The sequence below is a fragment of the Lissotriton vulgaris genome, chromosome 1_1 (assembly GCF_964263255.1).
Source record: "Lissotriton vulgaris chromosome 1_1, aLisVul1.2, whole genome shotgun sequence".
Taxonomy (NCBI): Eukaryota; Metazoa; Chordata; class Amphibia; order Caudata; family Salamandridae; genus Lissotriton; species Lissotriton vulgaris.
This window is the reverse complement of record NC_141685.1, coordinates 349,738,346-349,752,587: the sequence shown is the minus strand read 5'-3', so window position 1 is coordinate 349,752,587 and position 14,242 is coordinate 349,738,346. Positions and strand designations below refer to the sequence as shown.

Below are 14,242 nucleotides of genomic sequence, written 5' to 3'. Positions count from 1 at the left end.
TCCATCAACTGTGGTTTTTGCATTTGTCACCCCGAGTGGGATGGGTATGGGTTTGCTCAGACTTGAGTCCCGTGCTCTCCACACCACCGGATTCAAGCAAGCTGGGCTGAAGACGGCTGGAATGCCAGAAACCAGTCGTCGGAAGCTTGTTTCCGGTCCAGGGAAGGCATGGCTTGGCAGTTCGGGCTGGACTGTTCCCATGAGGCACAGGGTCCGACTGATTTGCATATGGCCATGTCTGAACTGGGGTGGGGTGGTGTGGAGTGCAAAAAAACGATGGATTTTGGCCCAGATCTCTGTACTGGGGTGAATGTATGACATTGTTCTGCATTCTGTCCATCAACTGTGGTTTTAGCTAAAGTTATCCCCAGTGCAGGGGGAAATGCTGGACTGCACCATATTCTAGTAAATATGGTGCAGCCCTGATTTATAAGTGGCAAAGCGTGTTGCTAGCCTTCTTGGCCTATAGAGATGCTTCGCCACTTTATTGTAAATATGCCCTTTATATTTTTTAAATTAGCAGATCCTTCTGATGATCACCCCTTTCCCAACCCTGTATTTCCAAAGAAGATCTTACTAAAGGTGTTAGTGAAGACATATCAGTTACACTGGGACTATTTTAGTAAATAAAATGTTCTTGTGTCATTGTTTGAACCATTTCATTTAGTCTGATTTATCAGCCTTCTGTGATATTAGATCGTCGATGGGCAGTTGTCTATGTCCATCCTATTGGTTAACATCTAGCATTCTAATTTTAAGAAAAAATGTGCTCCTATGTCATGGTCACAGAAGGATATTATTAGATGGGGTCTTCCTAGTTTGCTGATAGCATCTCCTGTGACTTGGCGAATGTTGCTTTCTTTGAAAAAGCACTGGCAAAGCATGAAAGGGGTTGGCTTCATTGTGATAACACATGGATGCAATGTCCTCAGACATCTTGTCCTTGGAATCTATGGAATATGCCTCTTTCTGTGTCTTCTATTCTTACTTCATGGGAGCAGCACTTCAAGCATCCAGAATAAGCACAAGCAGCACTACAAGCTGGGTGAATAAAAACAAGGCACAGGAGGCACAAAAAAAGACAGGTTGCACAGTAAAACATCATAAATAACCTGTGTGCATTGTGGTTTGTCTGCAATTGCACATCAAAAGGCAGTACTGTTGAATATGCCAATGCACATTGTCTTTATGTGTGATGCCTCTAGCATTTACCATATCAGTCTTTGGTTTAGATTGGTGAAGATTTTGAACGAAGTGAATTAGTCTGACCAATCTAATTTGAGAGGGTTGAACATATTTGTTTCATGTTTGTTTATGATTTTTAGCCATATTTTTGCGTAGGGAAAGCCCATTCTTGAAGTATGTTGTTATCCAAAAGGAAGACTCTGAGAAGGCATGTGTAGTTACGTTTGTGCTTTTCCTCGTAAGATTGATACATTCTAGGAAGATCTGACCAGAACGAAGGTAAGTTGATCACTGATACTGGTAAAAAACGTCAATGAAACTTCTTTTGCTGACAAGTTTAGATGTCATGTTTTTAATCTCCACAGAGAGGCAGTAGAATGAAATGGAAACCCATTGAGGGTAGCTGAGCGCAATACAAATCCAATAAAATAAAATAAATAAAATAAATGAAGGAGAGCCAGTTCAAATAATCTGATTGAATTCAAGGAATGTTTCTCTATACAAGCAACTGCCCCACAATTGTTTAGTTTTATCAAGTTGGAGGACATTGCATACCTTGTGGTAAGGTAGTGGTAAGGAAGGTGCGTACCATCAAGTTTACAGTCTAGCAGAATAGTATGGAAGTTGCATTCTGGACTGCAGGCATTACGTTCAGTAGGGCAGCTGGGGTGTCATATGTATAAAGTGGGTGTAGATTAATCTTTGATTGTGGTTTAGGAAGTTAGCTATGGAGATTATGGTGATAGGGTTTGTCATATGATACGTGCTCAGAGTGTAAAGGTGTGTGGGGTGCATTCGCACCTTTGTTGCTGAGGATTTCATCCTTCAGTGCTGACGGTGAAAAGCATGAGTGAACTCGAAAATCTATGGGACTTGCCCTTGTGTAATGACCCATTGCTGGAGTTGTGTCACTTTTGTCACACTCCAGCAATGCGTCATTTTTGCGCCTACAGATTAAATACTGACGTAACTGTAGCTCCTTGCAACATGATGCATTACAGAACTGAGGAACTCTAGTTGGCAGAGGTAGGTACCACTGTCCAAATAGAGACCCTTGCTTCGAGTCAGGGTAAGGAGATGTCCTCTGCTCACCCCCTTGGTAGCTTGGCACAAGCAGTGAGGCTGATCCAAAAGCAATGTGTAAAGTATTTGTACCAACACTCACAGTAGCACAGTGAAAGCACCACAAACTGCCTCCACAATAGTTTAGAAAAATAAAGGTATTTAATCTAAACTACACAAGACCAAAAGGACAAAAATCCAACATACACCGTTCAAGAATATGGTTGCAAAAGAGTTCTTAAAGTTGCGATCAAATAATCCACAGTTGTGTGAAAAGTTCACAGTTGCATCACGTTTTAGCCAACAGTACCTTTAAGTGCGACAAAGTTCCAAAGCAGAAGCTGGTGCGGTGGAAAACAAGCGATGCGTTGCTCTTGAGACCATGGGGAGGCGTTGGCGACAGTCCTGCTGCAGCAGCGGGCGTGTTGCAACAAATCCATTTATTTATGGGGAGGAAGGCGATGACTTGTATGGATTCCGGTGCGTGGGTTCCATAGAAAGGTTGTTCTTGCAAAGGCACAATGCGATCATCTGTAGGGGCTGTGACAATCTCCGGGGCGACGATATTTGGGCCCAGGCTCAGCTCCCACCCATTGAAACTTACTAATCTCAGATATTTCTTATAATTAGTCACCCAGAGGAGTCAAGAGTGGTAGTTTTGATCCAGAAAACCCTGCAAACCTCAAACTTAGATTAAGAACACACATTTCCTTTACAAAATCCACAGTGATCAACAACATTCCTGATATCTAGTGTTCACATACTTCTGACAAACCTAATGCCCCCGACAGAAGTGAATCAAACCAGAGACCATGGGAAGACCATGTTGATTTTGTATTGTCACTGTTTTCATCCTTGCTTGTCGCCGGTGGTAAGCACTAAAGAATCCTCTTGCTTGCTATGGGGGTGCCCCAATGGAGGCAGATGTATAAAGTGGGTGTAGATTAATCTTTGATTGTGATTTAGGAAGTTAGCTATGGAGATTATGGTGATAGGGTTTGTCATATGATACGTGCTCAGAGTGTAAAGATGTGTGGGGTGCATTCGCACCTTTGTTGCTGAGGATTTCCTCCTTCAGCGCTGAGGTTGAAAAGCATGAGTGAACTCGAAAATCTATCCATTTCTTAAAACTAGATACAATTCCCAATTCAGCAAGGGTTCATTTGTGTAGCTCGCTCTTGGTTTGCCTACAGAAACAAATCCTTGAAATAAAAATAAGGTTGAAAAAACTAAAAATCTTTTCACTGTGTGTGCCTAAGGGGTGGAGCTGTTGTGTGATGTCGAGATGGGTCATACCCCAGTCCATTATTTTATTTTAAGGCTATCCTTGGCATCCAGTAGGGTTCCAGACCCTTCCAGAGCCAGGCTGGGGTTTAACCAATCTGGCAGAAAGACTGCTTTTCCAGTCAGGGGTGAGGGACACAGGCTGTTGTCCGAGCTGGCTACTTGTGTGTAAACATCAAGGACCCCTGAGAGGATGGATACTACAAGTCCTAGGTCAGGGATTACTAGCATGAGAAGTAACAACCAAGGCACTTCAACCAAAAACTATTTTTGTTTCGATAAAATAAATATATAAGAAGAAGTAATGTAAGTAGGTCCAAATTCAGTTTTTATTGCTGACCAAGTTAAAAGAATCAATCACAAACAAATACATAATTCAAGTCATAAAATTGAAAGAAAGTATTTTTCATTAAATGGTAAATAATAAATCCACAGTAAACAATCAATACACAATAAAAAATATATAATCACATTTAAAACAAGCATTTACAATGCAATGGTTTCGCCTTTGTTAAAGTTAGAGCGATTGGCATTGCTCTTGACATTATTTTTATTTATGTTTTTTTTTTTAACATAAATAAATGGCATTGTCATTTACAATGCCACTAGCTTTATCTCTTGCAAATGACACACACCAACACCCACAGAGAGCCCCCCCAACACACACAAACCCCCCCCACACACACACACCCACACAGAGCCCCCCCACACACAGCCACACAAAGCCCCCCACACACACCCACACAGAGCCCCCCCACACACACACCCACACAGAGCCCCCCACACACTGCGAGCCCCACCCCACACACTGTGGGCTCGCTGCGAGCCCCCCCGCAGGCAACAGAGGCACGAAAACAGGGTCACAAGCAAGCAACAGGGTCACAAGCAAGCAACAGGGTCCCAAGCAAGCAACAGGGTCACAAGCAGGCAACAGAGGCACGAAAACAATCTTGAAGTTGCCTATACAAGTTGTATTTCCATGGATACCCAAGTCAGCTAAAAGTAGCACTAGGCAAGAAGTGAGACTCATCAAGTCAATGGGTAGGAACAAAGCTGGTTTAATCTTTTCAGACCTGTGATGTGACCCTTCAGTCTTTTCAACGAGTCAAACAGCCAGTAATAGTTTTCTTGGGAACATGGCCCTTATTAGTGGGCGTAAGATGCGATAAAGAGTATTAGAGGGTTTCCACTGATGCTGCTGCATCGCTGTCTGCTTCTAGTATTACACCAGTGTAAAAATATGTAATCTTTTTTTTGTTTAATTAATTTGTCACCCGATAAGGAAAGGGCTCTATTTTAACTTTGATGGACGCCACAAAGTGGTCATGGAAGGGGCGAAGGTGGTACATGGAGGGCACCATCATGCAGGGCATTTATTTCCCCCCTACAGGTCTGAAGAAACATTTGAATAATCAAGGCCTATACTATAGCATGGTTCTTACAACTGGTGGAGATGGAGCAGAGCTTCATTCGCTGCACATTTGCGCTTCATATAATGCACTCTTTATGCCACCCCGCCCGCGCCAGGACTGACCTTTTGTTGCTGATGGGCGACAAGGAGTATGGAGACACTTCGTTTCCGTCATCTGGGCTGGAGCGCTTTGAACTGAGGGAATACTGCAAGGAAGGAAAACGCAAGGTGAGAGCGGCTCGTGGGGCTGTGATCAGCAAGGAGCAACTCACATTTTATGGGATGGCTTATAGAAAACCGCAACGAGCAACAAAAAATTCCTCGTGTTTACGAATGAGAAATGGTAGTACAAGCCAGCAACCAACAAGCTTATAGGTGTAAGAATCCAGCTTATACATATACACGTTGTGTGTATTGAAATAGAGCATGTGATTGGAGTGAGGATACTGACTATTGTTTGTAAATGTATTAAAACTCGGCATACTCTCGGAAGGAGTCAAGCTATCCATGAGTCTAAACACTGAGCTGGTTGCACACAGACCCCTGCAGCAGGCACAGCAACCCACGGGGATACAAACAAATATGGTAGAACACACTAAGTGCTGCACAGAGACCAGGCCCGCCCACAGCACACCGCCCAGGCCTGGCTGTGACCTTCACAGAGGTCATCACCCCGTCCCAGCGGGTGTGTGAGGGGGGACAGCAGGGGGCGCTGTGGCTTACCGTGAAGAGGCTCCTCTTCTCGGGCGTGGAGGGCTGCAGCCGCCGGTCCTCGGTCTGCGGGTCCTGCACCTTCTCGATGCCCGCCCCCAGCAGCTCGTTCTTCAGCAGGGCAGAGTATGCCAGCCCATCTGCTCGGAAACAACAGGAGAGAGTCTGAGCATCTGCCTGGCCGAGGGCAGGAGGGGGAGGGGACAGGCTTCTTGCCCCCACTTGTCTACAGGTCACATCCATCACGCCCCACAAAGCCCCGCACAGATGGTGGGAACAAAACACATGCGAGGGGTGGGGGAGGGCACCTACCTTTGCCGTTGTCCGAGGTGGCATCCTTCGCTTAAATGGGAAGTGAACGCGATCACAGCGGGGAAAAGTTGAAATATGAGCACTTTGTAGGCAGGAGCACTTCATTGTTCTACCAACAGAGCAGTTCTCACCTGCAGCCCTCATACCTCTCCCCCCCCCCCCTGCACACGTGCTTATACACAGGGTATGCTTGGCAGTGCACACAGCCCAAGAGACAGCAATGACTTCGAAGGGGCACAAGCAGCGCGGCGCTGTCACAAGATCACACAGGCGCGCACAGGGGACGCGGGGACCGGAGGCGCCGTCTCTTACCTGCAGGGCGTCCGAGCATGCCGGCTTCTCCTCCGCCTTCAGGAAGACCTGCTGGCCCCGTCTGAAAAATTGAAGGACTGCGATGAGGATGTGGTTGAGAATGAGTACCATCGCTGCCGCTGCTGCCTGGTGCCCTCCCGTCTGCTCCCCGCACTCCCTGCGCCGTGGCAGGCAGCAGCAGGCACTCACTCACACAGGCACGCACACACACGCACACAGGCACACGGCGCTCCGCTCGCAGGTTTGTCTACATGTATAAACACACATTAATCTCTGAGCAGGGGTGGGATCCCAAAACTTCATGAACAATGTTTTCTCTCAAAATAATGTACAACATGCACTGTGAGAAAAGTCATCGACTCTGGGCACAGCAGTCAACAAATTAATAAATATCGCTCTTTTCCACAAACAAAGTCAAGGACTGAAAGCGTGAACCTAACACATCCATTTAATGGTAATAAAATAATGCCATTTCGCATCCAATTATAGAGAGCCGGCAATATTCAAGAGAATTGATGCTCCGTGGGGGAACAGGGGGACAGTGCAACGGAAATCCAATGCATATTCTGCTGACTGGGCCCGACTTCTCCATTTGCATCGGCGAGCCCAGAGAAACGGTGGGACACAAAGCGGACCCCCTGTATCCCCCCGCAGGGGCTCAAGAGCCTCCGTGGATCTCCCAGGCATCCCGTAACCGGCACACAAAGCCCGGCCATGCGGGCGGCCTAGCGCCCCTAAACATAGCCCCGGCCACGAGGAGGAAGACAGGTTGGGGCAGGGGCTCGGAGGGTAGGGGAGGAGGGAAAAAAACAAACAAATAAATCGACTCACCTGCACCTTCTCGATCGGTCTGGGAGGCGAGCAGCGACAGGCTGGGCAGCCCAGACAGAGCGGCAGGTTGGAGAGGCACTTCTCTGGTCTCCCCGCGGGCGCCGCCATAGTGCTTGCCGTCTTCCTCTCCTTCTTCCCCCGGGCTGCCGGGGGTGGGCACTTCCGGCCGGCCACGCTAGGATTGGCCGGCCGGCCAGTCACGGGGTTAGGAGAGACTCAGAAGTGCCGGCAATGCCGGACCAGACACGGGGGCGTTCCCGGCGTCCCGTGACGTCGGCAAAAGCCAAAGAATGTCGGGAACGCCCCCGTGTCTGGTCCGGCATTGACGGACAGGCCCCTCGTCCAATGGCAAGGCTCCGTTTACGGAGCCAGCCAATCAAGGACGAGGGCCGAACAAAAGCCACACTACAGTTCTCAACAGGATTTCGCCTGCGCGGAAAAGCTGCGCAGAGCGCAGCTTCCGCTAGGCGAAACCTAAAAAGTGGCATAAACAAATTAATTATCTACACGCGTTTCGGCGACCAGCGCCTTCTTCTGGAGTAGCCACGTGTATCCTAAACATTAAAAAAGAAAAGAAAAGAGACAAAACTGAACAAAGTATACAATATTATAAATATGCAAATAAGTCCATATAAATCTCAAATAAATTAAGACCTACAATATCATGTCAACTTCTTCTTTCTAACCAGGTATACATTTCTCAACTCTGCCCTAAATGAGGGCTTTCATTTCTTTGTGTATTTCAGCAGACAAGGACTCAGATACACGTTTAGAGGAGTGTGGAAAACCAGAGCCAGGGAAAAGGTATTAATGGCGTAATAACCCAATGTTTCTCTAAACGATGGAAAAATAAAATAAAAGATAGACATGATGTACAATTGGGCTAGAACAAAGTATCATGATATTACTTGATTTTGTCCATATTGGATCCAACAGGTCGCAAAGATATCGAGATTTACTTTAAAGGATCAAGCCAAAAGGTAACACTTAGATTTTTCTCCATTTCTATTTCTTTCCCCTATCGATTACTATTTAAAATCTACACTGTTTTCCACTACCATACTTACACATTCTGACAAGGCACCTTGAAGTGGTAAAATAAAAGATGGACATGATGTACAATTGGGCTAGAACAAAGTGTCATGATATTACTTGATTTCGTCCATATTGGATCCAACAGGTCGCAAAGATATCGAGATTTACTTTAAAAGATCAGGCCAAAAGGTAACACTTAGATTTTTCGCCCTTTCTACTTCTTTCCCCTATCGATTGCTATTTAAAATCTTCACTGTTTTCCGCTACCATACTTACACACTCTGACAAGGCACCTTGAAGTGGAATAATCACCTATAGAAGAATAATATCTTGTGTTATTTTTTCCATCGTTTAGAGAAACATTGGGTTATTACGCCATTAATACCTTTTCCCTGGCTCTGGTTTTCCACCCTTCTCTAAACGTGTATCTGAGTCCTTGTCCGCTGAAATACACAAAGAAATGAAAGCCCTCATTTAGGGCAGAGTTGAGAAATGTATACCTCGTTAGAAAGAAGAAGTTGACATGATATTGTAGGTCTTAATTTCTTTGAGATTGTATATGGACTTATTTGCATATTTATAATATTGTATACTTTGTTCAGTTTTGTCTCTTTTCTTTTCTTTTTTAATGTTTAGGATACACGTGGCTACTCCAGAAGAAGGCGCTGGTCACCGAAACGCGCGTAGAGAATTAATTTGTTTATGCCACTTTTTTTAAATGTGATTATATATTTTTTATTGTGTATTGATTGTTTACTGTGGATTTATTATTTACCATTTAATGAAAAATACTTTCTTTCAATTTTATGACTTGAATTATGTATTTGTTTGTGATTGATTCTTTTAACTTGGTCAGCAATAAAAACTGAATTTGGACCTACTTACATTACTTCTTCTTATATATTAATTTATCAAAACAAAAATAGTTTTTGGTGTAAGTGCCTTGGTTGTTACTTCTCATGCGAGCTGGCTACTTGTACTCCTTTTTTTGCCCAAGTATCAAGTGGGATGTCTACCCCCTTTTAAGGCCGATTGTTGGTAAAACCTCCCAATAAGCCATCACAGTAGGCAGGAACATTGTATCGCCGCTTTTGGGGTAAGACATGGCCCAATGCAGAGGTGGACAGTTTCTTAATGCTTTTTTTTACCATACAGAACCCTGGTGTATAGTGGGGTTTCTACAATCCCCAGGGGGTAAGATTGTAGATAAACCCCCTTATTCTCATCCCAAAGGAGAGCAGAAAGACTGGTGTTTTTTTTGTGGGATGGGCATAGCATGATGCAAAGAGAGGTTGCCCCTTCCCCTTATTTTTTATTTGTAATCTTTCTCACTGATGTGTAGAGGGCACAAATCTGCTTTCCAGGGGTGCAAAGACTTTTGGAACCTTATTTTGGATGTGGACACAGCCCAATACAACAGTGGGTCTCTCCGTCCATTTAAAAAAAAAAACAACCCTAGTGTATAGGTTTTTTTGCATGGGGACACAGTCCAATATGATAGTGGGTCACCCAATTCTTTTTTTTAAATGACCCTTTTGTCGGGTATCCTCTGCCCCAGGGAGGCAAAAAAAAACTGTCCCAGTTTTTTTAATTGGGGCAACTTGCCCATGCATGAATGGCTGCTCTCCCTAACCCTGTTGTCGAGTTGGTAGATCCCTGCTTGGGTTTTGTCATTCTGCGGCAATCCTCAAGCTGCGATCCAATAGGTGAAAGTAGAGCTGGAAGAAGACATTTGTCAGCTTTCCAGCAGTCCCTCTCCCATGCTGATCATTTCTTGGAGGGCCAGGGAAGGATTATGTCCCCTAAGCACTGATCAAATTCAAATAATGGGTCAATGTGCTTTTACTTTGTTTTTATTTATTTTTGTTTGCTGGGATGCACAGTGCGCTCACATTACAGTAAACAATCTCAGGACTCGAGGGAAGATTTTCATTTGCATCTCGACTTTCGTTTTTAAAAATAAAATCTTGCGCTGGACATCAATGAGTCATCCACCGCAGTTCAGCTTTTAAAGGAATAGTCCAAAGCACTTGGTGTGCAAGTTGAGCTTTTCAGAAGCCGGGATGTTCAGTGAGATTTAATGGGGAGTCTTTGCAGTGCTTAATTTGTAAAGGAATACCTGTAGGGACCCAACGTTTTGCTCAGAAGCATGTAGTCATCACTATGAAATGTCAAGGTGCCAAATACAAAGGCTCTGGTCTTCATTCCTCCGCATAACTCTTTAATCCACACCAGACTCTCTCTGTCCCTTTAATTTACTCCTGCATTTTATTTTTCACCCCTTGCTTTCTCTCTCTATTCATGCTTTTCTGCCTTTCCCTTCCTCCTGCTTTTCTGCTTTCCTTCTTTTGCGTGTTTTCTCTCTCTTGCTCTGGATCAAAGTCTGATTAGGAAAAGTAAGTGCTGGCTCCCAAAAATGAGTGCTGGTGGAACCCATCTACAACCTCCAGCTAAATTAAAGACTGAGGGGCATATTAACAAGATGTGCGATAATAAAAGCACATCGCACATTTCCATATCGTCGGATTTAATCGCCGTGATAGCGCGTAATTATCAACTCGCAACACGTGGGCGAAATTAAATCCGGCGATAGTCGGCAATAGGGAACATTAGCGCATGAAAACAAGCGTTGTTTTCACACGCTAATGTGTGCCTTGATAATATGGGGGGTGGAGTCATCTTTATGATCCACACCCCCATGTTATCAATGCCTAACACCTGATCAAAGCAGGCATTGGGAGACCTGCGATAAACAAGTTTATCGCATGTCTCCTTCTCCCAACGCCTGCCTTGATAATACGGTGTTAACACCTCCAACCACATTTTACATGTGATTGGACGTGGGAACGCAAACCCTGCATCCCATTAGCGTTATGTATCGCCCCCAGCGCGGGGCGATAGATAACGTCAAGACTACGTCTCTAACTAAGGTTAGAGACGTATTGGGAATAGTGCGATAAAAAAAATCACTGGGATGAGATATGAGGTGATTTATTACACCTCCTATGTGAATTATGCCTCCGGCCATGGAGTCCTTCTATGGAGAGTAAGCTTATTTTCTTTGTTTTGGAATAGCTGAACTGAACTGGGAGGTTGGTTGACAGAGAGTGGTTTTTCTGAGTGGTATCAGTGGCTAGTGGAGAGCTGTGGATTTGGACCTTGACTGTAATTAGGACTGTGTCATCGAAAGAGTACCTTTGTTAGGGCTTATGGTCCACACTATGTTGGTTTATGCTGATACTATGCTGCAAGGGTTTATTGTATGATGGGTGTGTGGGCATGGTGGGAATTTGGTGGAATGAAGGAGGGTCCTGAACTAGTGGTGTTATGGTCAATAGTGATGGTAGGTATGGGTGTAACTACCCTAGCCATGTTAGTAGGGTTTAGGGCCTTAGGGTATTAAACAAAATTATGAAGATATGGGGTTGGATCTGATATGAAGCTCTTTCTTTTAGGTTTGGTGGTCTTAATAAGATCACACAAAAATATGTAGACTATCGATCTTGGGAAGAACCCCAACATGCAGCCTTGGATTATAATTCAATTTATAGAGTAAATATGTCAATAGTGTGTTAGCAGTATGCATCAGTATAATTTTACATATTATTGACTGCACAGTGAGATGCAAACATCAGCAGAAGTATGACCATCTTTTAGGCATACAAATATATGTTCAAATTCGAATTTAGGTGCCAAATCATTTTATCTGCAAAATTATCATTGATGCAAAGTAAGACACAACGTTGTATCACATTAAGGACCAAATTACTTGTAGATGTAAAATCATCTTAACGTACAAAAGAGATAAAACACTTGTTGAAACACAAATCTCACTTGGAAGTTTGAACACATGTATGTGCAAAATTTCATTTTGAAGTAAAGTAACATTTTAGGCACCAAGGCAGGAATTTGAAAACACATGTAGAAGCAAAAATCACATTTAAGTGCCAAATCACATTTAGGTGTAAAGTGACACGAATGTGCAATTTCATCCTTGATGCAATATCATCAGTTGTTTAGAAACAGTTTACGTGCAAAAACATTTAGGTGCAAAAGCACAATTAGGCGCTACATCACCGCTGCTGCTGCATCAACAGGAGTGTGTAGAAACATTAATTTAAAAAAACACATTTAGGAGAAAAATAGAAATTGATGTATAGTCAGCAGGAGTGTGGCGTCACACTTAGATACAAAATCACTCAGCACAGACAGAAAACATGGTTGTAAGAAGTCACCTTATGTGCTTTAGTCTGGTATCATATTTGGTTGATGTTGGAAAACGAGGCAGTATCTGTGAGGCCTGCACAAATAACATGTCACATTTGTCCTTCACTGGGAACCGCACACCCTATTGTAGCGCTTGACTCTCAGAGGGTAGAATTGCAGAGCAGTCTAAGGCTTACTCAAGGGAGGTGGTGTAGGCTAGTAATCGCCATTTACCAGTGCGCAGAAATAACACTCAATAATTGATTTTCCAGTCTAAACTTTACTTTATAAAAGAAAGAGTATATTTATTAAACACACACAATACTATGCAACAATGTACAAACATACATAGGCTGTTGGAATCACTTTGTGACATTGCATAGCACCTCCACCCCTCCCGCAAAAGGGGGTGGGGTCTAGTACCACCACTCCCATGTATGCACATCATCTTTCCCCCTAATGCAGTGTGTTGATACAACCTGGAGCGAGGGCCTTGCCAACAGGCACCATCCCAGTGGCAACCTACCCTTTCATCCCAACAAGCAGTTACACCTGCTTTGGGGACGCGTAACCCTGACTGAACATCTAATACTGACCATACAGTATACACCTCTACATCTTAGTGGCTAGCAGTCTGGGTTATTCTTCAACTAACACAGTAGCAAGAATACATGTTTGGGCATCACTTTAAATGAGGTACTCAGCATAGCTGATAACAGTTGTAATGCGTTGCTATTAAAGCCACTAAAAGGCATCACAGTTAAAATCACAGAATTAAGCATATACATCCAGACACTCAAGCAGGAATGTTTGGCAACATAACCCCACTTGGCTTATGAGTTCACCTTACACAGGTACTTTCAGTCCCACCTTAGTAATAACATTGGTAAATGTACTTTTCGTGCCACTGAACCTCTTTACCTCCATGGGATGCCCTTCTCCAGACATCCCCAGCACAACCCTCTACACCTTAAGGCAGTCCCTACTGCACCCCCAGCTGCAGAACAAAAGTCCAAGCCCCAGGATGCTTAAACTGTAAGCTGAGCCCTTGAGGGGTTATTTCCTTGGAGTCCCCCAGAGACTTTGGGGGGACTTGGCTCTTCGTGTTGGGGAGGCTGCGTTGCTCCTGCAGCTCCCCCTGCACCTCTTTCAGTGAATGGGGTTGACCCCCCTTCCTCTGGGGGCCACCAGGCACCAAAACCAGTAGCTTTCCCCATGCCTTGCAAGGCATTTTGGGGCGCTTTGTGCTCAGCTGATGCATATTATAGCAGCAGCATTCCCGCTGCTCTGGGGAGAGCCGCGCTGCCCCAGCGGCCTCACACTGTGTCTCAAGGCTTCGGTGGGGGGCCCAGTCCTACCCGGAGCCCCAGGTGAGTGGCGGCAGCTCAGGAAGCCCATCCCCTGTTGCTCCTGCCATCTCCTTTGTCTTCGAGGTCCCGGTCCTACCGGGAAGCCCACACGGCATACTCGATGGGGAGCCACTCGGGGGGGCCACCCCCGGTGACTCCTGCGGCTCCCCGATTGGCCAGCAGACTAGCGTGCTGCCCCAGGAGCAGGCCCCCCTCTTCTGGTCTGAGACGCAAGGCAGCCTCCAGCCTGGCGGGTCTTCAGGGAGTGCGGGGGAGTGCAACGGTACTCCTCCCTGCTCTGCCTTTAAGTTGGGGTCTGGAGAGGGTGTCCCAGTCCCCAGGCCAATTCTTCACGGGGAGCGAGACAGCTCTCCCTGACTTAGCTTCTCGCATCAGTCCCAGAGTTGGGGGTCCCGGACTCCTGCTGAGTCTTCACAGGGAGCGAGACTGCGCTCCCCAGCTTTTCTTTGCTTGCGAGGGGGGTTGCGTGACAATGCGTCCCCCTCCTTTTCAGCGCCATCACCGGGGCCCAGAGCTGAGGGTC

At 45.3% G+C, this 14,242-nt stretch overlaps 2 protein-coding genes across 2 annotated transcripts in view; one reads left to right on the top strand and one right to left on the bottom strand.

Annotated features, from left to right (window-relative positions):
* LOC147747165 (cytosolic carboxypeptidase 6-like) overlaps positions 1-14,242 on the top strand; it is a 2,097,334-nt gene that overhangs the window by 833,822 nt on the left and 1,249,270 nt on the right. The window lies entirely within an intron of this gene.
* Positions 4,792-6,411, bottom strand: LOC147747166 (fizzy-related protein homolog). Its single transcript, XM_086936173.1, has 3 exons — positions 6,278-6,411; positions 5,666-5,793; positions 4,792-5,148 (listed from the first exon to the last, which is right to left on the bottom strand). Exons 1-3 carry the CDS (start codon positions 6,294-6,296, stop codon positions 5,020-5,022), a joined length of 276 nt encoding a protein of 91 aa, XP_086792299.1. The 5' UTR covers positions 6,297-6,411; the 3' UTR covers positions 4,792-5,019.